The sequence below is a fragment of the Xenopus tropicalis genome, chromosome 6 (genome assembly GCF_000004195.4).
Source record: "Xenopus tropicalis strain Nigerian chromosome 6, UCB_Xtro_10.0, whole genome shotgun sequence".
Taxonomy (NCBI): domain Eukaryota; kingdom Metazoa; phylum Chordata; class Amphibia; order Anura; family Pipidae; genus Xenopus; species Xenopus tropicalis.
Window position 1 is genome coordinate 32941233 of NC_030682.2, and position 27063 is coordinate 32968295.

Genomic DNA, 27063 nt, shown 5'->3' on the forward strand with positions numbered 1-27063 from the left:
ACAATTATAGAAGTAGTAGATAAATAATACAGTAAAAGATTAGTAGGATAAATAACAAAAATATAACAGCAATAGAATAAAATGGGCCAATTTGCATGCAACATAGAATCCATTTAAAAAATGGGAATACAAGATAGAAAATGAGGATTACATAAATAAATAATACACAAACACAAAGACAATACATACTGTAAGTGGATACATAAAACAGAAGATGATAAGGATATATTATATTTTTCTAAATATGAGCACAAAAATAGGACTATTAAAAATGCATTCTACCTATGCTTTTTATAGAAAAAAAAAAAAAAAGATACATATATTCCTAGTTTGCCTTTATGGAGCATTCATTCAAAACTTGGCTTTTTTAACTGAACTTCCTCCACCTCTCCCTTTTATAAACATAGCAATTTGTTCGGAGCTCCCTATCTACCTTCGAACAATAAACCCCTTCCCTCCAAGCTTAGAGCAGTTTATTATCAGAGACTTCCAATGGACTGGTTATTAGTTTTATCAGGTCTTCTTCTGCTCATTGGGACCATCTGCTCCTTAGGAACATTATTAAATAGTATGTAGCCGTAGAACAGATACATAGAAGAAACAGATCAATGAGAGAGTCATTGAGAACAGTAGACTAAATGGGTAAGTAAGACTGAACATAAGTATGGAATAGATTACATAATACAGGGATTATATGGATAGAAGGAATAGATAAATAGACCACCGTACCAGAGAGACACTGGGGAACAGAATAAGCTTCTTTTAGAAATGGCAGAGTCTCACTTTAATTGCTCAGGAGACCTCTATATTCTACAATGAGTATTTTGCTCAAGAAATTAGACTTTACTACATATAATTATTTAAATAGGATAGGTTAGGAACCTACTTGCCGAGTCTGCCTTGACATGGTGGCAAATGTGATATCCTTTAGCCAAATTTGAAGTGATTAGATGTCTCTTGGTAACACTAAATCAGTTATTAGCATGGAAAAATACATTGGACAATCAAAGGAGAGGGAAGTTAAGGGTTTGTCTCGGTGTACACACCGGGTGAATTCTGGCATAAAAATGCTCACTGAAGTGTTGCCATTTTGTCAGCAGAGAAAACACAGTGGTAGTAGGCTGCTAAAGGCTAATTTCTCATTAGTTGCTATTTGTAACTGCACTGGTGCAATTTAACATCTATGTTTGTATATGAGCCCTAAGGATTCACAAAAATGCCTGTAAGCTGAATGTGGAGGTACATTAAAGTAAAATGTTAGTTATGGCAGAAAACATTTCCCTTCCCCCAAAGGTGACCATACATGGGCAGATTTAAGCTGCCGACAGACTTCAATCGATATCTGGCAGAAAATTGGCCAGCTGTCTGTCGGGCAGGTTTGATTTTCCCTGCTCATTGATGCTCTCCTCAGTCTGATGGCTCCTATACATGTCCTATGCCCGTCATTGTAATTCAATTGTTTGGCCCACCTTGGGCATCCTCACAAAACAAGTGGGTCATAATATGTATGGCCATCTTAAGACCCCAATATTCCATTGCAGACTAAGCTAGCCCACATATAGGGTTGCCACCTTTGTGTTTACCTTTGAAAATCAGGCACTTGGCAACCCTGCCCATGAAATGCACTTAAACCAATGTCATGGAATGACAGTTAGCTAGAGCTTTAATAAACACAATGAAAAAGACAGTCCTATCCTACAATATTACCTAAAAAACAGAATAAACCCAATCCAGATGGCAACTATTTAGCAATGTGGTAATTTTCCTTTAACACAGCCATGGGCCGGTTCAAGCAAGAGGGTGAAAAAAATGGGTCTGTTTTATAGGACAAAGGAGAAAGGGGTAATGTAAAATGAGGTGGAACACCTTCAGTTTCTTTACACTTACTGTGATAAAAAAGAAAGAAAGGGTGAGTGACAACAAACCCCTCCACAGAACATCTTTATGCAATTCATTGCCTTTTAAAGGTTTTCAGTTACAATTTTAAAAAAAAGCCATATAGAAGGTTCTGTGTAGGCTTAGTAGCTATTATCACAGGGAATTTATATACACAGTGCAAATACAGAATTTTATGGGAGAAAAGAACAGACCCTCATGAACAGATCCCTATGTTCAAGAACGCTACCTGCCTGTGTATAAGCTATGCCAGCCAGTACAAACATATGTTTCTTTTAATGTACCTGCTCTCTGGAATCCCATGTCTCACTTTATCAGACTGTCAGCTTGCCCCTGGGCTTTAACACATTCCATGAATCACACCTGAACATGGAAGCTTGCCAGACTCTTCAGTCATTAGCCCTGTAGGTTGTGTCACTGCTTATCATTCCCCTATCTGATTATCAGGTCTCTGGCAACTTCTCTATAGGAAGCAATAGCACTGATGTTGTCTGTCACCTTGACATTTACATTGCTTGTATATTTATGTAGGACAATCACCAGTGATCATCTAATATAAGCAGCTGTAAAGAGAAGCAGAGGAGGGAATCCCAAAGGGCAAGGATATATTTTTGGGTAGAACAGTGCTGTCCAGCTTATCACAAGTAGTCAGCCAATCTGTTTTCATAAAACATGTTCAAGGGCCGGATTAAACTAAAATGATGATGTTATACAGTGAAGTCTATGAAGCTTTTGCAAAGACTGGCAGCTGTAAAAACCCTTTGGAAGGCCACACCTGGCCCATGGGCCTCCATTTGGACAGCCCTGATGTAGAAGAACAGAAAGGTTTAACCAGAATGGTCCTTTGTTATGGGGATCCCAACTGCTATTCTGCTTTACTAACTACAATACTACTTATGGTGTAATTCAAACTTTAGGGGTGCCTCGGCTGCTTTCATCATGCCACAAAAAGTCCATGGTAGATAGGATCAGTGGCTTAACAGCCCACAATTTTGACCCAAACTTTACAGGGCTGAGGAGAAGGTATATGCACAACCCCCTTAAACAGAAAGTTTCTCCTTGCCACAAATATACCAGACATATTTCTAGTGCCTTTGTTCCTTTGGTCACCCCCTGCCCAATATGTGGAAAAAAACACTAGAATGATAGATAAGCTGCAGAAATAATGATACCCTGACAACACAAGCGCAGAAACCTCAGTTCTGATGCAATTGCCCAGCAGGGCTCCATATACCAACACTGTATGCAGAACATTTAGAGTTAAATGTGACCCTGTGGTTTTTGGCCTCCCAAACCTTAGCTATAAATGTATATTCCTTGTTGCCACATCAGAACGTCTCCTTCCACCCAGTGCAGATGGAATAGTGCTTAGCCGAGCCTGTCCCACCTCCCACTAAATGTCTCTGCATTCCTTTTAAGATACAGCCTGGAAGGCTAAAGATCAGTATTAACTCCATCCGGCAAGGCTGTAGTTTTATTGGAGTGCAGAGATAGCTGATGGGCTGTGCCACTGTGTACAGTGTGAAACTAAAAACTTCAGGTTGTTGTATATTTTAAGGGTTAATTATGCGATTTCAGTGTTCGGAGCTGTGAGCAAGCAGTTAGCAGCTTTTATTTTACTCATTGTAAGCAAAGGGAAAGGACACACATCTTGCCACAATAACAGGAGCCTTTAAGATGCTTCATCCTTAGTTACTTATATGATATATAAATTCAGTCTGCGTTACATAAAAGATGGGCCCCTGGCAATGCAGAAAGGCTTGGGTTCAACTGCACCTACTGCAATTCAGCAACAACTGGAGGGCCATACGGCTTTTCCTTTATGGCAAATATCTAATTGTTGCATGGTATCTATTGCCCTTGGTGATTTGATCTCAGCATACTCCGAGGCTAAGAGCCCAGGGCTAATGCAGCCTCTGCCCTGCCCAGATTACTAACTATTATAAAGAATTAGTAGCCTTGAGATTATATAATAAAAGGTGCAACATTTGTTACAGGTCTAGTTACCTATGGCAATCAGTCATCAGGTAGCATTACTGGTCACCTGTCTAAAAGCTATCTAAGCATTCAAATTGGACTGATTTACCAGGACACCGGGAAAACTCCTGGGGGGCCATTCTGCTCCATTGTTTCTATCGTGCCTATATCTTGGTCATTCCTCCTTTCTGTGTCAGAACAAGGAGGCATAATGGAGAGAAGTCCAGATGACATTGCCCCTTGCCACACTGATATTAACTAGTTACTGCTGTTCAGCAGTAGATCTAGATGCCTTTAGACCAACTTGACAAAACTGATAATATTCTTAAAACTGTTCTTCTTCGGGGTAGTAGATAAATGAAAATATCTCTAAAATAAGGGATTGGCGGAGCAGGGATGGAACAATGGCAGTTCAACTTGGACAACAATCAGTAAGTAAGGAGCAGCCACGTCCTCTGTGCTTGGAGATTTGTTGCAATGGGAGAGACGTGTTGGAGCAGGTCTGTGTCTGGGCCGGAATGTGTGTGTGTGACAGTGGGGAGAAATATGAATATAGCTGGAGGGGGCAGCCTCATTCCCCAGCTGCACAGCCATACCACCCCCCTCTGCATCCCACATGGAATGAGAATAGGCTGGAGGGGCTCCACTCGCACACACCCATTACTGGGACACAATAGTTTCCCATTTCCCTGTCATGATTACTGGGTTCTCATCGGCACGGGAAGGTCCAACAGTTCTGGGGATCCTCACTGCGCCCAGCTTCCTTCTCTATTATTTACAGACAGAGCTCTGCCCTGTGAATCCATTAAACTCTGCTCTTTCCCCTCTCTGCAAAAGCTGCTCTGGAAAATCTCATCACGCAGCTGCTTTTATAGGATGGGGGTTGTTATATGATTTCAACAGGCAGTGAAGCAATGTGTTTGGGAGAATGGAAAGAATTAAAGCTGAGGGAGAAAAGCAATCCTGAATATTGCATGTGTATGTGTGTGTTCTTATGTATGTGTGTGTGGCTGGTTTTGTTGGTGTGTGGAGAATGTGGACAGGTAACTGGCAGCAGGTAGGACCTAGATGACTCCATCATGGAGCCCACCAGCACCACCTCGGTGCCACCACAAGGCACAGCAGGGGAGCCACAGGGATGGGGAGAGCCACTTTGGGAGGAGGGAGACAGCTTTTTTAACTGATGTGTCCACGTCCTCAGAAGAATGGAACTAATTTAACAACAGCGCCTCGTCACCACTTCCCCTGCGCTGCCAGCAACAAGCTGAGGAGATGGGGAGAACATGACCTCCAGCCAGGGGAGCGGGGGGGCGGGGCTGCGGCCAGCTGCGCTCTGCCATTGGCTGAGAGGCTCCCTATGACTCGCTACCGAGGGAACCTCCTGCCGAATAAATGGGACTGGCCGGACAATGATGTGATTAGAGTTGCGGGCGGCAGGTTCTGCTGAAAGTCTGGAATAGCCCGTCAAGAACCGCATGAAAGTACAGCACAAGCCCTAAGCACCGGCTCTCACTCACAAGGAGTCTGCATGACTAGCCGCTAGCCATGCTCAGCTTTGTGGATATGCGGACTGTGCTGCTGCTGGCAGTCACACTATACCTAGCAACATGCCAATGTAAGTGCCCTTTATTTGCAACCTGCACTTGGGCGGGGAGGGGCAGTTTCACAAGGGGATAGACTGTAACCCAAATAATGACACTCTAAAACGTGTGCTACTATAAAGCATGGGGATTTCAGCTTTGCAACTTGTGTTGAGATACAACTTCCAGTTGTTGGGAGTTATAGTTCAGTATTAGCTTACATGCTGCGATGTAGTGATATTGCCTGCGTATCAAGATTGTGAAATACTCTGTGAGTGTTGTGTGACTTTATAAATCTAATATTCAGTATAAGGTGTATGTGAACCCTGTGCCGTGGGTAGGTGTGTTCCCTGTATGGGCAGTAGGGTGCTAGCTCAGGGCACGGTGAGTGGCTGCAGGAACGTTATTTATGTTATTCCTCCGGGATGCACAGAACAAAAGTTTTTGGTACTTGGCTCATCTTGAAGTCAGGGCGTTGGACTTGCATTGTCTCTGCCTAATGCTGCACAGCGGGCGCCCTCTAGTGTCTCTTTTCGGACACAGCACTGGAAGGTTGCGCTGATGCTCTGTGTTCCTTATATGGATGCTTAGCGCCCACTGGTGGCCATTTTACATTATAACATCCAGTTTTCCTTTTCAGTTTGTCATTAGGAACATTTTAGTCACTTTTTGACTTTCACATGTTGTGATGGGAATTAAAGTAGTTTAACTTTACTCACAGGCAGCACGATTCTGCCAAGCTGCTATGTGTTACTACTCCAGTTTTGTACCGTTCCCATACAAGTATTTATTCCTTCTATTTGCTGGCAGATGTTTCATCAAAGCTCACTGCATTAATATATATGCCATTTCTATGGGTTTGTATAGTGCAGACAGAAGCAATAAACAGTTAGGAGTGCAATCAAGAGTTTGCCTTTGTGTTCCATAGTGGATGTTTGTTCAGTTGAGCTTACCGTGCCTTATTTTTATATAAAATCATATGGCCATTTATACATAACAGGCAATATACAAGCAATGAGTTGCAGCGAGGAAGTAGAATTGTACAGGCTGCTGGGTAGAAAAGCAGAAAAGCTAACAGCCCAGAATGGAAATGATTTTCTAGCAAATTACTATTTTTATGATAAGCCCCCTGGCTTTTAAATGACTTTTCAGAAGGAGATCCAGGGTCCATTGATGAAATATGGCAGGCTTCTGCGCACATCCCCAGATCCCAGTCCCCCATCTTTTTATTTAGAGACTACAAAGAATAACATATTTGTCCTTTCATTGCTATTAGAGTTATGAGAAATTAAATCATATAACATTTATATATAAATCTTTCATTATCCTCCAGCGTTTCCCTGCATTTCTATTTGGGCCTGTGTAAAAGTGTTTTGATATATATGCAACCCGCAATTTGTTGTGTTTACTGGCCTCAGAATTAACATGTGAGCGCCTGAGCGCACTGCTTACAGGGAACATTGTTTGTGCCCCCAGCCCTTCCCTCCCTACTCATGCTGGTCCTATTGCCAGCCCATAGGGGCTCCACCTGCCTGTGTCCAGCCCCCCAACTATGTATTAAGCACAAAGCAATCATTTACATTATACTTGGTATGCCTTTAAATTACAATGTACAGGGAAATTCAACACAACCCAATGCTTTAAAGCATTAAACTTTTAATGAGAAATTTGCCATTTGTTCTTAGAGGCATTTATTTACCACTCTAGCCCCTGCTAAACAGCTAGTGGACTGGCATTGCACTGACCGAGGGGATGCTTAGCGCCCACTGGTGGCCATTTTACATTATAACATCCAGTTTTCCTTTTCAGTTTGTCATTAGGAACATTTTAGTCACTTTTTGACTTTCACATGTTGTGATGGGAATTAAAGTAGTTTAACTTTACTCACAGGCAGCACGATTCTGCCAAGCTGCTATGTGTTACTACTCCAGTTTTGTACCGTTCCCATACAAGTATTTATTCCTTCTATTTGCTGGCAGATGTTTAATCAAAGCTCACTGCATTAATATATATGCCATTTCTATGGGTTTGTATAGTGCAGACAGAAGCAATAAACAGTTAGGAGTGCAATAGTTTCATAAACAATTGGAGTTTGCAGTAACACACAGAGGCCAAACAACTATTAGCATTGATCTGCATAGTAATGCTTACCTAATAAAAGCACATTTCTGATTGGCCATTACACTGCTCACCATTCCCAATTTCTTTCATGCTGTTGATCCAAGCATCCAGCGTCCTTTAAAGAATGCTGGGAGTTGTAGTGCAGCAGCACAGTGAAAGCCAGGACAGGCCCTGATCACTAGAATATAACCTGTCTGATTATAGCAAAATAATATTTAATACTTTAAGCTGTATAGAATTATCATGGCATGATTACATTTATATTATGATATAGAGATCAAATATTCATTTTTTTCCCTTTTTTTGTTTCTTCATATTCTTGTGCCTTCTTCCTCTCCAGCTGAGGTCAGTATATTTGCATTCTTTTTTACCCCCCTTGCCTTGCCCCCTCTCCTGCAGTTGCGTTTGTTTATTTAGTGTAACTGAATGACCATGTTATTGTAAGGACTTGTCCTGTTAACATGCTCCATGCGGCATGAGCCCACCCAGACTTCCTGAGTGGGCTGGCTTTCCACGTGGGGCTTCCCTCATAAAGGGGTCAACATGGCAAAGTCACATATTCCTGATGGGAAATCTGGAAACCAAGTTCTGTTCAGCACAGAGTGGACCATACTTTGAGAAAATAAGGGAAATGCGGATTATTTTAAGCTTCAGCAATTTACGGATAAACTCATGGCTGGATAAATCCCAATTGGCTGCAATGGATTTTATTCTTGAAATTGAGGACACTTATATATATGTGTGTTTCATTCAACTGAATGGGTTTCCAGATTGCTTACTTTGGAATAATGAGATGGACACGCTTGGAAAAATCTGCTTGCAAACCCCAGAGACATTAAGCAATAGATGCAATGACATGCTTGTGTAATGTAATGGGAACCATGTGTCAGTATAGGGCAATGTCTGTGGAGTTTAGTTTAGAGTTAGAGGGTAAGCGCTTCTTGTGTTTATTGTCTGTACTAAAGTGTGCATGCTAAAATCTATCTGTGTTAATGTGTACTAATAGACTCTCTAAGGTGGTGGGGTGGTGATGGTAGTAATAAGCAGAAGAGTAATATAATAATCAGATCAGTAATAATCACAAGAGTAATATAGATTATGCAGCCCTCTAGATGTTGCTGAGTTGTAGTTCAGCAAGACCTGGAGGGCTGGGAATCAATAATACTGAGGAGGGAGGTTAGCTTTCTATGCAAAGGAATGTTAGTTTCTCTGTAAGTGTAGTTATAGTACCATGCAGTGCTGAGCAAGAGTAGCAAGGATAGGAATGCAGCTATCTGAGAATGGCACCTAGTTTGCCTTGGAGTCAGGGGCAGCTCATATACTAGGAGACTAGAGCTGCTTTACGGCTGCATGATTAGCTCCAGGCTTCCCTGAACTCCCTTATTAATATAGAAGCTGTTACAGAGGTTATTATTCCAGCCTGAGGGGCAGCCCCCTGCCTCTTCTGGTGGAATGTATGGACAGTAGTGAGAAAAATCATGTCTTCTATAAATGTAATTGAAAATATAGGGCAAATTTATATTATAGGATGGACAGCACGTGGCCCTACATATATTGCTGAACTAGACCTTCCAGCACCATCTGCAGCCTTTATCTGTTAGAGGAATTTTGGGGTTGTAGTTCTGCAACATCTGGAGAGCCCAAGTTTGCCAATGACCCTTATTATATTGTACTAGCTACCAACTAACATTGCCCTTCATCATGGAGTTCTAATTCTACACCAAATGGAGGGCCACTTGATCATCACAGTAAGAAACTCTAAGAATTAGTAAATCTACCATAGAGTATCTCCAGATCTATTTGTCTTGGAGCTTTGAGGACCTGTTGTTCGTAATGCTGATGAAAGCCAACTCTTACAGAGCCAAGCTAAGAGAGAGACAACTCTAAATAAGTTGAGCTAAGAGAAATCCAGCTCTTGAAAAAGAGATGTGATAAGAGACAACTCTATAAGCTGTTCTTAGAGAGAGTTAACTCTAGATAAGACAAGTGAAAAGAGAGCCAGTCTAGATATGATTTGCTCTGAGAGCCAACTAACATAGCAACATAGTAAGTTAGGTTGAAAAAAGACACACGTCCATCAAGTTCATCCTTAATGCCTATATATAACCTGCCTAACTGCTAGTTGATCTTATAAATAAGATATACTAAGAGAAAGCTAAGACTAGGTATGCTGAGCTGCAACATATATAATATTAGATAAGCTGAGCTACAGGAATAGCATTTGACTGTAGGTGAAATACTGGGAGTTGTGATTCAGCAATAGCTGGAAGGCCCCAGGTTAAATATCTTTAATGTATATACTAAAAACTGGTAAACAATACAAAATGTCCTTTGCTTTTTTATCAGCATTTTCCCTCAAGGGGTCCCCTAAAATGAACCCCATTTGCTAAAGTTATTTCCATTATCAAGGCCAGACACCAGTCACCAGTTTATACATTTCCAGAGGGGGAGCCTTGGCAACCATTGTAAACTGCAACTCCCAGAATCAACAGCTAGCTGTATTACAGCAGGTTGACTTATATAGAAGGCCTTTAATTCAGTTCCTGGAGACATTGTTATTGGGTTTAGCACAGAGTTATTGCATTACTCTTCTGCTCTAATGCTTGGTATCTAATGTATCTAATGCATTCAACATAATGTCTGACAAGAAAGCACCCCAATGTGTAACTTGGATAAGGGAAAACCAGTTAATGAACTACAGATCCCAGCATCCCTCTACAGCCAAAAGTTGTCTGGAGATTCTGGGATTTACACAGTTCGGCAACAGGCAGAGGGCGTGGGCTAGAAGTGCCTGGCTTGGCTGTTATTGTAATGTCTGCATTCTTCATGTGATGTATGAACAGCTAGTAAGTCTGTTACTTCCCACAGGGGCCCAGAGGAGACAAAGGCCCACAGGGAGAGAGGGTAAGCAATGCTGCTCTTTTATCCTCACTGCTAGAGCCATAGGAAAACTGTCAGCAAACACCAGTCAGATTCTATATAAGGATAATTACATTTATTGTATAATTTATGATTATTTTATTTCTTTTTTTATGTTTAAATTATTTAATAAATAAAAGAAAGTAATTGCCAAAACATAGTGCCTTTTACACAGAATAGTTCATCTTGATTTGTTCTAATAAGCCTGCTATCAGTTGTTTAATAAATATTTATTGGTTTTTTTTTGTAAAAGTGTAATTTATAATTGAGAATTTTGAAATAAAATTAAGATTTTCTCACCAATGGTCTATGTGATTTGTTGACCAAATCAGTCAACGGAGACTTTGTTTTACTCACACAATCATTTTTCTGATCCTAGAAGGGTCAATATTTATTGGGACCGTTTAAGATATATATTCCTACAAGCTTACTGGATATGGATGGAGCAAGAATTTGTTTGGTGCACACAACTTGCCTCTTGCCCACTGAAGCATTTGTGTAGCCGCCCGTGGCATTAAACATGACACAAATGGCTTGTTATACTGAATCACAATCCCCAACAAAAGTGTCCATGCGTATATGGTGGATATATATATAATATATTTTGGCCACATTCAGTTTGATAAAGCTACCTAACTTGGGAAATCTCCATTGATGTCTATGGGGAAACCTGAGAATGAGTTAGTAGATAGTTTTTTTTTTAATTGTGTTGGATCTACCTCTTTATTCCAGCTGGAAGATTCTGTCAATCTTAGTAACATAATATTTCATTTAATGTTACATATGCAGTGGTTCTGTGCAAGGCCTTAGGTACACATAATGATGCATCTTATAAATGGATGCAAATGCTAGTACTAAAAGATTATCATTTTAAATCCAGGGCCCACCAGGTGCTCCAGGTAGAGATGGTGTTGATGGTGAACCAGGACTTCCCGGGCCACCCGGCCCACCCGGACTTGGCGGAGTAAGAAATTCTTATTTTTATACTATTATAAAATTCCAGCCATTGGAACAAATTGCATGTGGACAGAAAAGCCTGGTAAATCTGGTATATAGCCGAGGTAATATTCAGGAATGCTTTCTTAAGTGTATCATAATCATACATTTATGACACCCCCAGAGTACAGAGAACATTCTGGATATGAAAGAGTTCTTTTACCAAATCTATGACAGTGATGAGTCCTGGGCAAGCCTCTGCACTAAGGGACAGCAAGTTACTAAGCAACCCATTACTTACTTGTCTTTTCTAATAAAAAAGGATATCACTACTCTATTAATTTCTTTTTCTATGCTTTACAAGTGGAGGGCAGACTCCTCCTTTACCTAGGCCAAAAGTTTGGCCTAATTCACATATTACAGGATATGCTTATAGTACTTCTGAAACCCACCCCCTCAGATATAGAGATGAAAGAATAATGATAAGAGCAGCAGCAGCAGTGAGCTTAATTAATAACCCCTGAATATTAACAAGCATTGTGCAAATTAATTGGACATTAGTAACCGGGCCCTTTAGTGTCCAATTGTCTTCCCCAGTTAGAACTCTGTCCCTGGAAAATTCTGTTCTTTTCCCTGAAATGTCCATTCTTTTTTTCTGACCTTAGAGCAATTTATTTTTGATTTATTTCACTCATTAAGTAATACTTAAACCACTTTAAATCAATGCAATAGCCCTGCCCGTTCAGGAGGACACATTTTGTTAGCTTGGGGCAATGTGTGTCTTTTAGAATAAGTCTTGAATCTGACATTCCAGCCTAGCAGCATTGTGCCCTCGACTATGTTTAATTATATCTTCCATACGCCAATACATTGTACACTCTAAATATAACATTGGCAACCTAAACCTCATGTTAGCTTTCTATCAACGTTCAGTCTGCTTTGATGTTTGTACCAAAATAATCCTGCCATTAATGCTACTGATTTTGTCTTCTTAGAACTTTGCTGCTCAATATGACCCATCTAAATCTGGCGGCGGAGAACCTGGCCCTGCGGTAGGTAACCACCATGAATATTAACTTTAAAGGTTTTTTTTATTTAGTTCATTTTATAGGTTCAATACATTTTTGTAAATCATAATCTCTAAATCAAATACATATATTTTTGTATTTATACTTCAGCTTAAAGTCTAGGCTTGTCTGGCAAACCAGACATTTTGGCACAAGCTGTGCTTACAATTACAGTATGTGGCATTGATGCCACAACCTAATCTTGGGTCTCTGAGCATAAATGCCATAGTTGTATGTAGTTTCTAACTGTTACTCCAGCCGTGCAGACCAACCTGCAGTGGGAAAAGAAGACTGTTACCTTCTTGCCAAAGGTGCACCATTTTTGTTTTAAGAACCTTGGCCAAGTTGAATATTTGCAACCAATCTAGCTGAACAGTGCTTCATATGTGAGGGCCCTAACCCATGAAGCAACTGTTGTGGGATCCTATCACAAAGATACGTTCAGGACTAAATACCTGCTATAGGTACATTTGTGAGGTGTGAAATGGACCAGCACCCTGCTGCCAGTATATTCTAGTTCTTTGTTTTGGTTCACAGATTGGATCATACAGAACCTTGCCTCTGTTATCATGTTTAGCTCAGCTCCAGCCCTACAGACATGGATAGTTGCAGCTATTTATTGATAAGCATGTACAGTGCAAAGCTCATTTCTAATTTCATTTCCTATGCTGAAAATATAGAAGAGAGAATTACATATAATGACATATCATACATATTGTAGGCAATAATGGGTACTGCAAAAATAAAGTTCTATACAAAGCAACTGTATAAATGTACAGTTGTGACATCATCATATATTGTCATATAAGTGTTCACCCCAAGTCTCTGCATAGTTGACCTATGCTTTCAGAAATATCTAATAATAGCTATCTAGCAAGATCCCCTAGACCAGTGACCCCCAACCAGTGGTTTGCGAGCAACATGTTGCTCACCAACCACTTTTAAGTTGATCCCAGTGGCCTCAAAGTAAAGGTTTGGTCCCTTGGACCGATTCAGCAGCTTATCGGCCCGTGTAGGGGCCGGAATGAGGGGCCTGCCCGACCGATATCTGGCCTGAAATTGGTTGGTCCCCGAACCAACTGCCCCATTGCCGCCAATATACGCCTATACGCTCCCCGATATCTCCCACCTGTAGGTGGGGATAGTGGGTGAAGATCCGCTCGCTTGGCGATCTCGCCAAGCGAGCGAATCTTAACGTGTATGGGGACCATAAGTGCTTATTTTTCATTTCTGAGTTTTGAAGCTGTAAAGACCATGTTTACTGCCAAACAGAACCTCATGGAATCTGCCAGTCCACATTGGGCTACCAAATAATCAATCACATTCATTACTGGTCACCCCTAGTAACTTGTTTATCCTTGCGTTGCTCCCCAACTTTTTTTGACAGGTAAAAAAGGTTGGGGATGGGGCAGGGCCCAAGACCTTATCCTAATGGATTTTTAGTTTGGGCCTACTACCACTTTTCCAAGCCAGTGAGGCATATAAGGTCTCAATTAGTCAACAAATTTAAAGTGCAAAAACAACTGGCAAAATCTGCCATCTTTTCTAGATGCAAGTGTTTGCTGTATTGTATTTAAATGGATACATCTTTGTTCCTAGTGATGTGCCTTTCTTATAATAAATGAGCCATACAATATTCTGTATGTAGAATTTACAATACATAGACATTGCATGTACATTATTTTCCCTGAGGCCACTAAGGCTTAATCAGGTAAATATTGCCAATAAAGTTCACTGCAAGTATACTGTACTTCTAGGCAGTAGAGATTGAATGATCAGATGTTCTTTAAACACTAGTGGGCAACCTCTTACATCTGTCCTGTAGGCTGGCTACCAAGCATCACCAAAAGCACACCATATTCAGTATATATCTCATATGCCAAGTCTGAGGCAGTATGTAATCATTAATCAACTACTGCTTACTAGAAGAAAGGAGAATGTGTTCAAAACTGGCGAATGACGTATTTTGGAGTTTATGGGGTTTGAATTGTTGCATTTTCACCCTTTGCTTTACACTTGTACGTTGCTCAATGATGTAGTTTTATGATGCAGTATTTAATTTATTTTGCAGGGTTTAATGGGACCAAGAGGACCCCCTGGACCACCTGGATCCCCTGTAAGTATTATTACTCCCTGGCAAGCATTTACTTGAATGTGGTTATGTATATTAAACTTTTCATTGAGTGAATGTTACAACTTGCTGTTTTAATCATCATACAAGACTAATGTTTACCTTATGCCTCCTTTAGGGTGCTCAAGGTTTCCAAGGACATGCTGGTGAACCTGGCGAACCTGGCCAACCTGTAAGTCATGTAAAACTGCATTATGGCAGTGACATTTTGGGTGCTTAACAAAAATCATATTACTGACATGTGATTTTCTGTATTCATAGGGTCCTTTAGGATCTACTGGTCCCTCTGGTCCACCTGGAAAACCCGGTGAAGATGTAAGTTGGGGCACAAATAGCTGTTTTGTAAAGGGTGGGTGGGTCTACCGTGCTAGGACACAAATAAGGTCCTAACATTGTAGTCAGTAGACTCTGCACCTGCTGGGGGGGACGGACAGTATTCTTTAGTAGTGTGAAAAACAGGTCACCCTCTTTATGGTTTGGGGAATAAGGGTTCTAAAAAGTATTTTGTTTTTGGGCCCACCTATTCCATGGACCAGATGCAGTCCTCCGATTTTTATGTTCCCCAGCCTTATCAAGGGCCTTTAGATATTATAGACTACACTGAACATGGACAGCACATTTAGCTTTTTTGCATCAGCCCAAAGTTTATTTTGTAACCCACTGCAAAAAGTGTATGTTTTTTTTTACCTGTTATGTGAAGGAATATAATCTTTTTTTTTTAATTGTATATATAGGGTCACTCTGGCAAATCTGGAAGACCTGGTGAGCGAGGCACAGTTGGATCTCAGGTAAGGAAATCTTTCCTTTTACTAAAAATTAAATAATGGACCTTTTATACAATAAGAAATTGTCCAAGTGATTTAGTAAGTGCACTGTGCAAGTACACTTAGGGTTGCAAGAGTGCACCCCCTTGGTGCTCACACAGAAAGCACTACTGCCCTGAGACTGGTTCTGCAGTGCACTTTGCTGCACATGAAAGGTTTTACACTAGATGCAGAGCGCAGTGTTGACAGACACAGGCGAGCCATGTCTTTACCTCTGCCATAGGGCATACAGTAGCTACAGGGCTGCAGCCTGTAATAAGAACAGAAACAGTCCCAAAGTAAGTCACAGATAAATCAAAAGGGCTGATGAAACTGCCTTATACATATGGAAATAAAAATACAGGAATTCTGAGAACTAATTCCAAAAACTCAGAAAAGGCACTGCCCTGCAGTTTTGCTGAAATGGAGAACATCTGACAGCACCAATACTGGCACTTTTAAGCCTCAAAAAGCTCACTATTGTATTTTTGAGCTGAAAAGGACTGGTATTGTCAAGTATTTCTTACTCAAAAAGTAAAAGATGCTTGGGTACCATAACTTTCATTAGACATTTCAGCAGAGAACATGGCACAAGTGCTATGAACCATATACTAACCTAAAAATGACTGAGAAAGGAGGATAAATTTGAATGTCTCACTAATAACCCAAATGAACATTACTTAGAATTTTCTCAGATATGCCAGGCCAAATAAAAAACGAATTCTATTGTTTTTTAGGGTGCACGTGGTTTCCCCGGAACTCCTGGTCTCCCTGGATTTAAAGGAATTAGGGTAAGTTTTGTGATACCAAAATCACCAAAAAAATAGTGGTATCCTGTTACAAGACACACTGATAATTTCCTTTGCTTTAAGCATGCTTAGCTAATGGTGGCTTTCCCATTTAAGCCTGCTAACATATTAGTTATTGAGAAATTTTGCTTATATTTAGGCATGCTGTCATTAAACCACCCATTGCTTGGGTTAAGGAATACTTTTGCTTTAGCTACTGATATTTTGGTATGCTGTCAAATACGCCACTGACAGTTTGCTTGGATAAAGGGATGCTATTGAACCACTAGTTTTTGCCTGTATCTGATGGCTTACCTGGATTTAGACATGTTGTCATGTGATGGTATGTTCCAGGTATGCTGTCTGAACCCTTTTTTGGTTAGTGCTAAATACTTGCATGTAGGCAAAGACTGGCAATCTGTGGGTTCTAGCAAATGCCGGAGGGGCTGCTGTAAGTCACTATTAATTGGGCTGGTGGGGGGCAGTTTGGGCCTCTGTGCTACTTGAAATGCCAGGCCCTATTTTGAAGCCCAGTCCAGGCTTTCTTGCATGAGAGTCTTACTGTAAAATGCCTCACTATTGCAGGGTTCCCACAATTGTTTTACTAATGCAGAAGGTTTGTATTTAATTGATGTTTTAGATTATGAATTGTTACATTGGTACCACATCAAACCTACAGTACAGTCCTGATCTAAAACACTATTAATGCATAGTATGTAAGAAATCTAAGTGCAAGTGGTTCCAATACAACCTTTCAGCTTAGCAGAGAAGTTGAAGCCCCATTCTGCTATTGCAAAATGCACAGTGTCTGCAGCCTGTGGTTGTTTAGAGAATACAAGATTCATTCTGCTGGATATTAAAAGTAGAACAATTCAGGGGCAAAGTGTTTGCTCTGGGTGTAAGAGAGCATCCCTTACAAATCAATGGCAAGTTAATCTTCCCTGATGTGAGTGCAATGATAGTGAATCTGTTGTATGAGAGACACCACTTTTTGCTAATAGGAAAAGTTTTAAGTTATTTTTCATCTTTTACAGATTTTCTTTGCTTGTTTTTCCTTTTTTTAGGGTCACAACGGTCTGGATGGTCAGAAGGGAGGCCCAGGTGTTGCAGGTGTCAAGGTAAATATCTAAGATGGATATCCTTAATTCATTACTAGAGACGTTAGTATCAACTGCATAGACAGAAAATAATGAGGGTTACGGTCTGTGTGGCAGTCTTAGCAGTTTGAAGTCTTTAGCAGCTGGAGGGCCACCGGATAGACAGCAGTAGTGTGTTTTTTTCAGATTAGGAATAGCCTCATTGTCCCTCTTCTCTAATGCTGTGTCTGCTCAAGTTATAACCCCAACTACAAACTTTCATCAAGTAGTTGATGCACAGCTTTAATAAGACCATCGGGGCAAGATGGCATCGTAGAGTAGGGCAGTTTTGTCAGACCACTTTGCCATCCTATTGGATCTCAGTCAGTCTGTCAGTCTGTCCAGACTGCTTATGGCCATTCTCATCAGCAGGTGGACAGGGTATTAGCAGATACCGTAATATCCTTTGTGAATTATATAGCAGACATTTTGGACTATTTACTTCAGAATGAACCATTCCAAAACCAATACATATACAGCTGTACATACTGTGGAAGTAATATGATTCCTGTAAAACCAGTCAGAAAGGGTGAAATAAGTAGTACTTCCAGCAAAACATAGAAACCTGTGACCCTCCATACAAACTGTAATCAATACTAAGAACAATATTCTATCATTTATATCTGAAATGTGTTACCTAATAATAATATATTCATTGCTTTTTTTCTTTTATAGGGAGAAACTGGTGCTAATGGTGAAAATGGATCCCCTGGTCAGTCTGTAAGTATTTATTTCTGTTATTTTACATAGACAGCAAGGAGCATAGAGATGTAGATACGGGGTAGCATACTCATAAAGGAGATGCCTGAAAATGCTATTAGTATACTGCATATTCTGCTCAGGAAGGGTGCAGTCCCTTAAACAAACTGCAAATTAGGTAGCTACAAATGATACCTATTTTGAAGGATACTAGGAGATGTTTTATAGAAGAGGTAGACTAATCTATGGACAAAATAGAGTGGGATTTGAGAAAAGGGAAAATGAGACAGAGGTTAAAAAAATAATTATTTACAGTAAGTAGAGCACACAATGCAACAGTGTGATACTGTATTACAGGGTTTTAAAACGCTGCTGAAAAATATATCCAGTGCAGATATTTGACTTATAAAATAATCTTTTTCTGTTTTAGGGTGCACGTGGTCTCCCAGGTGAAAGAGGGCGCGGTGGACCTCCTGGCCCAGCTGTAAGTGTATTGCATACAACATTATAGCTACAAACCATATATTAGCACCACTAAAATATTTACATTGGAAAAAATGCTACAAATGGAGGAGTATCCATATTAAAAAAAAGACTGTAAAACAGAATGACCTATAATTATGGATAACTTCCCTGTGTCTGTCATGCAACAAGGAACTGAAATATATGTGCAACATGAGATCTGTATATAGAAAGATTTGCGTTATGGGTTATGTAGCATATCCTCCCTTTCTAACATCCGTTTTGTGTATCCTTAGGGTTCTCGTGGAAGTGATGGCAGTGCAGGCCCCACCGGCCCAGCTGTAAGTAAAAGCTTGCCTTTTCCTCTTTTTAAATCTTCTCAAGAAAATCCAGAATATTGCTATAAGCAAACTGGAAATATGTACAAATTGATCCAGTGGCACACACACACAATATCAGTGATGAGCGAATCTGTCCACGAATCTTGTAAAAGAATTGCAAATCGGTGACAATGTTGCGCGTCAAAAACAAATTGTCGCGCACGTTATTTTTTTCTGAAATTTGCAGCGAATTCAAGCCTGGCGAATTATTTCACCCATCACTATTAAATATACATTTAGTATTTTTTGTGATGCATTTTACATTTGTAAAATTCTTAGATTATTTAGAATTAATTTTAAACTCTATTCTGAGTGCACTTTATGACACTCTGTCGGATCTTTTCCATCGCTCATACTGTTTTAATAGATACTTTTGAATAAAACCTCAATTTACATTAGATTTTGTGTTTTAGGGTCCTATTGGCTCTGCTGGTCCTCCTGGTCTTCCCGGTGCTCCTGGTGCTAAGGTAAGTTAAACAATACATTTTATATTTTGGTTAAATGGAAACAATTTTAGCAACAAAGTTCTTTATATGTTTTTTATGCATTATGCTTATGTGTTAGAAAGCAGTGCTGGCTATACATGTCAAACTCAGCTTGTCCAACAAAGTAACCAAATGCACGTTTACCTTTCTACCAATAATAAGATAACATGGTGCCCAATGTTAAATGGATGCTTTACCATCAGGTGAACTTGTAGTATGTTATAGAAAGACCTATTGTTAGCAACTTTAACTGGCCTTTATTTTTTATTTAATATTTTTTTAATTATTTGCCTTCCTCTTCTGATTCTTTTAGCTTTCAATTGGGGCTCATCGACCCCAGTAGTCAAAAAACAACTGTCCTGTGAGGCTACAGTTTTATTGCTAATGTTACTTTTTCTTGCTTATCTTTCTATTTAAACCCTCCTTTATACATATTCCAGCCTCTCCTCAAACCGCTACCTGGTTAGGTTAATTTGGACCCTAGCAACCAGATAGCTGCCGAATTTCCAAATTGGAGAGCTGCAAAAATGTAAATAATTAAAAAAAAAACAAAAATAATTAAAAAGAAAGACCAATTGCAAACTCAGAATAGCACTCTCTACATCCTAATAAAAGTTAATTTAAAGGTGAACTACCCCTTTAAAGGAACAGTTCAATGTAAAAATAAAACTGGGTAAATAGATAGGCCGTGAAAAATCATAACTGTTTCTAATATGGTTAGTTGGCCAAAAATGTTATCTATAAAAGCTGGAGTGAGTGGATGTCAAACATAATAGTCAGAACACTACTTCCTTCTTTGTCTCTAACCTGTTAGTTAGTCAGTGACTTGGGGGGGGGGGCACATGGGACATAACTGTTTGATCCTTAGCACACAGGTTAGATTCAGAAGCAAACAGTTATGCCCCATATGCTTCCCCACCCCTCAAGTCACTGATTGAGAGAACTCTAAAGGATGAAGTAGTGTTTATGTTATGTTTATGCTATTATATTAGACATCTGCTCACTCCAGCTTTTATAGATTGGCCTTTATTTCTGGCTAACTAACTATATTGAAAAGATTTTTATTTTGTGCTGCCTATCTATACACTAGTTTCATTTTTTCACTGAACAATTCCTTTACCCCATTAATCTCAAAATTCCTTATCAGTACATTTGTTATCTGAAAGCTTTACCATACTCTTGTTGCTGGATTCCATTAATAATATGATTTTTAAGAGAATACCTAAAATTACCCATAAAGCAATATATGGGATACACTGCAACAAGCGGTAGAATTGCGGGGCTCATATCTCTAAAGGAGTTTAAAAAAAATGGTATAATATGTGATGCAAATAGGATGTTAGCTTATATGCCCCTGTTTTTTGTACAATTTTTCACACCAGAAATTATCTGTCTGAATTTTTCCCATTCTCAATTGCTTGCACCAGGTCTAGAGTGAGGAAGTAATTGTACATGTTAGTCTGCCATATATGCCACAGTCATCATGGAATATACCTGGGGGTATTAGCTAGAGCTAGTAATTACTGTAGAAATAGCTCTTCCATTTGCATATAATGTAATGTTTCATTCTCAGTAAACTATAACTCTCCTTTATTGTTACAGGGTGAAATAGGATCTGCAGGAAGCACTGGTTCTGCTGGTGCTGCTGGCCCTAGAGGCGAACCTGGTCCACCTGGTGCTCTTGGGCCTGTTGGACCTGCTGTGAGTAGATACATTCTTTAATCAGTTTTGGAAATCACTTGACAACAAACATTATTACTAACAAAACCTTATTTTATATTGATTAGGGAAATCCCGGTGCTAACGGAGTAAATGGAGCTAAAGGTGCAGCTGTAAGTATCAGATACAGTAAATGAGGTTTGCTTGACTAGAGACATTTATTGTAGAGAAGCAATACAGTTATATTCATCTATCTCTACAGGGTCTCCCTGGTGTTGGTGGTGCTCCTGGTTTGCCTGGCCCACGCGGAATCCCAGGTCCCCCAGGACCTTCTGGCCCAGCTGGAGCTAGAGGACTTTCTGTAAGCATACTGTATATCACTTTGAAGTTAAAGGGGCCTCGGTTAGAAATATAGGCACTAGAAGAGTTGATTTGTTTTTTACAAACTATTTTTTTCATTTACAACTTGGTATAGAATACACAGAGCAAACAAAAAACATTTAAATGATTTTGTGGTGATCCTAATGATTGTGTTTATGGTGCAGGGTGATCCTGGTGTTGCTGGCGGAAAAGGAGACACTGGTGCTAAGGGTGAACCTGTAAGTATTTTTTACCAAACTATTAACTGCAATATGGTTGGGATTGTTTTGTGATGTGGCTTAATACATATTCTGTTTTACAAAGGGTTCTGCTGGTCCCTCTGGTCCTGCTGGTCCATCTGGAGAGGAAGGCAGGAGAGGTCCCAATGGAGAAGCTGGATCATCTGGGCCTGCTGGCAATGCTGGAATTAGAGTATGTTTTCCACAGTGTTGCTATTAGTTCAGAACAGGTGTCATTTACAGGAGAATACAAGGCAGAAATCATTATATATTAGATAACTATGGAGACAGTCAGCCCAAAATGTCAGGCATGTATAAGAAGGTCACATAATTTTTCTCTGCTTTTATACTGACAGATCTTTGCCTTAATTCAGTGCCATAGAAATATAGTAGCTGAAACTTTAAAAAGTGATACATCTTTTGAAAGTGGTAGCCATCAAGTGTGGTATTGGTTTCAGCTTCTATCTATGTTCGTTGTAGTTTATCACCATTTTCCAAAAGCATTGTGTCACAGTTTATGACATGTTACATACAGACATACTAAGACAAGAGTAGTAAGAGCCTAAATCCTAAATTTAGTGTACCCTGTTATTTTCCCTTTCTAAATACTTTATTAACTAGTTTATATTTCTCCCATTGTAGGGTGTTCCCGGAACTCGTGGTCTGCCTGGCCCTGATGGTAGAGCTGGTGGAATGGTAAGTGATTAGTACTTTAGTCATTGGTGGATGTTACCCAACTCTGCTTCTCTTTCACATGTTTAAACATTTAATTGTTACTCTTGTTAGGGTGCTCCTGGTAGCCGTGGTGCTTCTGGTCCTGCAGGTGCAAGAGGTCCAAATGGTGATGCTGGACGCCCCGGAGAGCCTGGTCTTCTTGGTGCAAGAGTAAGTTCAATGTTATCTGAATGTATTTCTTTTGAACTCAAGTAAGTAGCCATTTAATAACTGCTTACATCAGGTATAGTCATGGAAAATAGCTAAATGATCATCAAAGTCTGATAGAAGAGAAGAGATGCAAAAAAGCTAAGGTAAAATGTTTTCACTGAAACAGAGCAGACAGACAATGGAGCATATTATTAATTGGCCAGAAGAAGAACTAAATAATAAATGTTAATCAACCAGTAGAATGTTTATACAGTATTTGTTTTTTAGTTAAGGAAGAAGGTTGTTTTTCATAAGAGAAAATATGCATTCAAAGCATTTATATATAGTGGGTTCTCAAAGGAAATCAGATTGTGAAAGGCCTTTCTTTGGAAAAATAAGATTAAGGAAATGTTGATATTAAAAAGGGATAGGTTAATTACATTCTCATTCTCATTGTGTATTTCCTACATTATGTGGGTAGCAGTGGATTTGTTTGTATTGAATTCTGCCATAAACTGAGAAACTTTCAAACCAGAACATGCAACCTCTATATGTATGTATGTGTAATATATTTATTATATTTTTCTCATCTTTAATAGGGGCTTCCTGGTTTCTCTGGCAGCACTGGACCTGCTGGCAAAGAAGGCCCTGCTGTAAGTTCAACATTGCTACAAATATCACATATAAACTTTGAATAGGTAATTATTTCTGGCATATTAGGGAATTTATGAAACGACAGAGGATACTCATTTATGGAAGCCTAGGTACATACAATTTGAAGTTTCATGACTCTACTGAACTTTTGAGATTGGTCCATTTATAAAGGATAAATGATGGATTAGCATGATGTTCCCCTATATAATTATTCTATTGAGTACCATTTTACCATTTACATGCCTAGGTAATATTATCCCTTTGATATTGCCATTTAAATGGCAATAGAACCACAAAACACACAGAGAATGGTTTAACTTGTCTCTTATGTTTTTGGTAACTAAAAAGCCTCAGTAAAACTGATTTTCTGCAGCAGTGACCCTTTAAGTAATTTGAGTGTATAATCTAGTACAGGTATGGGATCCCTTATCCGGAAACCCGTTATCCAGAAAGTTCCAAATTACGGAAAGGCCATCACCCATAGACTCCATTATAAGCAAATAATTCTAATTTTTAAAAACTGATTACCTTTTTCTCTGTAATAATAAAACAGTACCTTGTAATTGATCCCAACTAAGATAGAATTAATCCTTATTGGAGCCAAAACAATCCTATTGGGTTTGTTCAATATTTAAATGATTTTTAGCAGACTTAACAGTCACAGAGATCCAAATTACGGAAACATCCGTTATCTGGAAAACCCCAGGTCCCAAGAATTTTGGATAACAGGTCCCATACCTGTATAAGGATTCTAGGATGTCCTGCCCCCTTCCTACTCTCTGTATAAATATTCTTTGTGTTATTAAAATCATTTTAAAGTAATTATTGGGTTAAATTAAATGCGCTACAAAGTAGCATTTTCAATTAAAATTTTTAAAAATGTTTAAATTTGTTTTTAAGGGTCCTCAAGGTATTGAGGGTCGTTCTGGTCCTGCTGGTGCATCTGGTCCAAGAGGTGAACCTGGTAGCATTGGATTCCCTGGTCCCAAGGGTCCAGCTGTAAGTGTTTCATTTCTTTATTTGCATTAATATGTCAGCAAAGTGCACAAATATATAAAAACGGTCAGTAAACTTGATTTTGGTTTTAGAAAATTGAATTTGTGTCGGAAAAAATGTATACTTTTGAGTAGAAAAAGGAAATCTAATAGTTAAGTCCCCTGTCCTTCTTTAAGGGTGAGATATTCTTTTTAACAGAATATTAAGGATGGAGATCTCTGATATCCGGTCTGAAATCCACTGTTTCCATCGTGGCAGGATTTTAAGCCCTTAGCAGAATTGATGAGAAGAGAGATTGATATAAGAAAGCTTAGCAAATTGTGAGAATGGCACTTTTTTAAAATACAAGTCAATTGCTAAGACGTGCTTTAGGCACTCTAGTTACTGCACATTCCCATGAAGATGAACAGGCACAAGTTAAACCCGGTATTATAGTCATTGCTGAGTAAATGGGCTATAGCAAAATAAAAATGGCCATCCCAAGGATATCAAGTTCTGGGGAAAGCACTGGTGAAATATTAAAAACCTGTCAGTAACCCTTTTAGCTAAGGCAACATATTAATAAATCAACATATTATTCACAATTTTTTCAGGGTGAGCCTGGAAAGAATGGAGATAAGGGAAGCCAAGGTCCTTCTGGAAACAGGGTATGTATAATATTCATTTGTACACTCAGAATTCTACATAATTGTATTAAATGTTGGACCCAAAAGTTAGCAGTTAACCTATTAATACACTGGGCTGTTAAGGTATGATCCTTTAAAAAAATACTGTATACAAATAATATGTGATGCAGCCTATTAAAGCCGAAACTAACAAGAGAACAGCTAACACAAGCAAGAGAACAACCTCTTGGGCAACAGCATTTAATTAATGTTCATAAGCTTGAATACAGGTCTGAGATAGCCTTTAGCATGGTCTCCAACCCTAGGTGATGGCAAATATCCTTGGATACATTTCACAATATGCTATTGTATGTTTTATTTTTCATGGATATTTTTAGTATTTGTCACAGGCAGTGCCATTCCTGATATAAGACAAGTAATCTTGGCTCAGGTGGCACTTAGCCACCCCCTGTAGCTTAACAGATGAAACTTTGGCTCTCACACACTGAGTGTGCCACATTATGTGGCACGGGGTTCGGGAAGGCCCCTGGGTATTGTCCAAACTGTTCAGGAATTAGAATGTTTAGCAACCTTCTTGGCAGCCACAGGCTTGTAGGATTCAGAGGAACTGTGGATTAAGATTTGCCAATAGAAGATCTCTAATCCCCTCCTATGATATAATATAAAAAGCAATGGCAAGTCAGATAGCATAGCATTGTTTTAGTGTGTGTATCCGGTCTGCTATTGCCTTTTAATGCTTTATTAACATATTGATTTCTTTTACATCCCTAAATGTGATCAAATTCTAAGGTTAATTTAATTTAATAACAAATGCAAAGTTTGCTCAAATTTAAGTAAATAATAGCAGCCAATCAGATGTTTTAAATAACCAATAGTAAATGCTTGTTGTTTTCGAGCAAAGAAGTTTGTTCCTATGACTACAATACTCCCTGTTCTAGTTTTGGAGAGATGTAGTCTTCTAAACCTGTAATTATGGTAAATACCATATTATGTATTATTATTTAGGCTCATAAATAATTCTTTCTACAACATTATGCTTAGTTTTCAAGAAGCAATCATTTGTGTGCTGTTTTAGGGAGCCCCGGGACCCGATGGTAACAATGGAGCTCAAGGACCCCCAGGACTTGCTGTAAGTAGTGTTTTTTTTATTTATTTATAAATAATTTTAGCACGAAAATAGCTGACAAATTTTCCAATATATTTAATTCCTGCTTATAATCTACAGGGTAATACAGGAGACAAAGGTGAACAAGGTCCTGCTGGTGCCCCAGGCTTCCAGGTAAGAATGTAACCCTATTCAAATTTAATAGAATATCTTGCTAGTTGGTATGTGACAAGCTTCCGTTTTCAACAGACCCTTAGATATTTAATCAAAGTTTTGTCTATATATTGTTGCAAAAATATTATCCATACATATGTGGCTTATAACTAATATGAATCCTATTTTATTAAGTTAGGAGCTGTTTATTTATTCTCCCATTGTTCTTATTTATAGGGTCTTCCAGGCCCCGGTGGCGCTGCTGGAGAACTTGGCAAACATGGAGAAAGAGTAAGTTTTACCCACTGCAGAGAAAGCTACGGTGGTGTATGGGCATGTAGGCGTTCTAGTGAGATTTTAGTTGGTCACAGGCCCAATGAAATACTTTCCATGCTTATGTTTAACTCAATCCTAAATATGTCTTCAAAATCCTGGCATGTGAATTAAAACTAGATTCTTGGGAGAAACCAATATATTTCTCCTCCTGGACTGAACTATGCCCTCCTCCAAAGCTGTCTTTTAGTTGTCTATGGCAATGTGAAATCAAAATAAACCAGATCAATGACACTGTAAAAGACAATCTCAACTATTACTATTGTTGGTTCTCCCTTTAAACTGTTAAAATAACTTGTTGACATACTTCTGAAGAAGGGGGCCAAACTGGAACACCAGTAGGCTAAGAAACGGTGTGGCTCCCAAATGTTCTATGCTTTACAGTAGCGCAGTTCATTAAAAAAATGCTGATGACATGACTGGGACCACATACCCTGTTGAGGATCCTCTTCCCTTCCCCTCCCCTTCCCTAAACCATCACCCTCCCCTTTGTCCCAATTACCCCTCTGAAATGACAGACAAGAATAAATATTTTGTTTATTGTTTACTGAATTTGATACATGAATATCATTTCCATACCTAAATTAATCATTTTCAAAAATTAAATTCCACTCCACCTGTTTAAATAATTATAGTTTTTAAAGCATTAATTTGATACTGACATTAAATAACTTCCCTTTAAAATATTAATGTA

General features: G+C 39.2%; 1 protein-coding gene across 2 annotated transcripts in view; it reads left to right on the plus strand.

Moving 5' to 3' along the window:
- The first annotated feature begins 5276 nt into the window (after positions 1 to 5276).
- Positions 5277 to 27063, plus strand: part of col1a2 (collagen type I alpha 2) — a 35622-nt gene continuing 13835 nt past the window's right edge. Inside the window, exons 1-28 of one of the 2 annotated variants that reach the window (XM_012964923.3) lie at positions 5277 to 5488; positions 7915 to 7919; positions 10443 to 10478; positions 11374 to 11457; positions 12425 to 12481; positions 14568 to 14612; positions 14746 to 14799; positions 14889 to 14942; positions 15362 to 15415; positions 16168 to 16221; positions 17283 to 17336; positions 18030 to 18074; positions 18484 to 18537; positions 18812 to 18856; positions 19309 to 19362; positions 20983 to 21081; positions 21168 to 21212; positions 21302 to 21400; positions 21585 to 21638; positions 21724 to 21831; positions 22281 to 22334; positions 22425 to 22523; positions 23102 to 23155; positions 24057 to 24155; positions 24746 to 24799; positions 25854 to 25907; positions 26004 to 26057; positions 26274 to 26327. In XM_012964923.3, the coding sequence (XP_012820377.1) occupies positions 5419 to 5488; positions 7915 to 7919; positions 10443 to 10478; positions 11374 to 11457; positions 12425 to 12481; positions 14568 to 14612; positions 14746 to 14799; positions 14889 to 14942; positions 15362 to 15415; positions 16168 to 16221; positions 17283 to 17336; positions 18030 to 18074; positions 18484 to 18537; positions 18812 to 18856; positions 19309 to 19362; positions 20983 to 21081; positions 21168 to 21212; positions 21302 to 21400; positions 21585 to 21638; positions 21724 to 21831; positions 22281 to 22334; positions 22425 to 22523; positions 23102 to 23155; positions 24057 to 24155; positions 24746 to 24799; positions 25854 to 25907; positions 26004 to 26057; positions 26274 to 26327 (1692 nt within the window). In that variant the 5' untranslated portion in view covers positions 5277 to 5418. The remainder of the gene's footprint in view (positions 5489 to 7914; positions 7920 to 10442; positions 10479 to 11373; positions 11458 to 12424; positions 12482 to 14567; positions 14613 to 14745; positions 14800 to 14888; positions 14943 to 15361; positions 15416 to 16167; positions 16222 to 17282; positions 17337 to 18029; positions 18075 to 18483; positions 18538 to 18811; positions 18857 to 19308; positions 19363 to 20982; positions 21082 to 21167; positions 21213 to 21301; positions 21401 to 21584; positions 21639 to 21723; positions 21832 to 22280; positions 22335 to 22424; positions 22524 to 23101; positions 23156 to 24056; positions 24156 to 24745; positions 24800 to 25853; positions 25908 to 26003; positions 26058 to 26273; positions 26328 to 27063) is intronic. The other variant, NM_001079250.1, reaches the window with a different exon arrangement.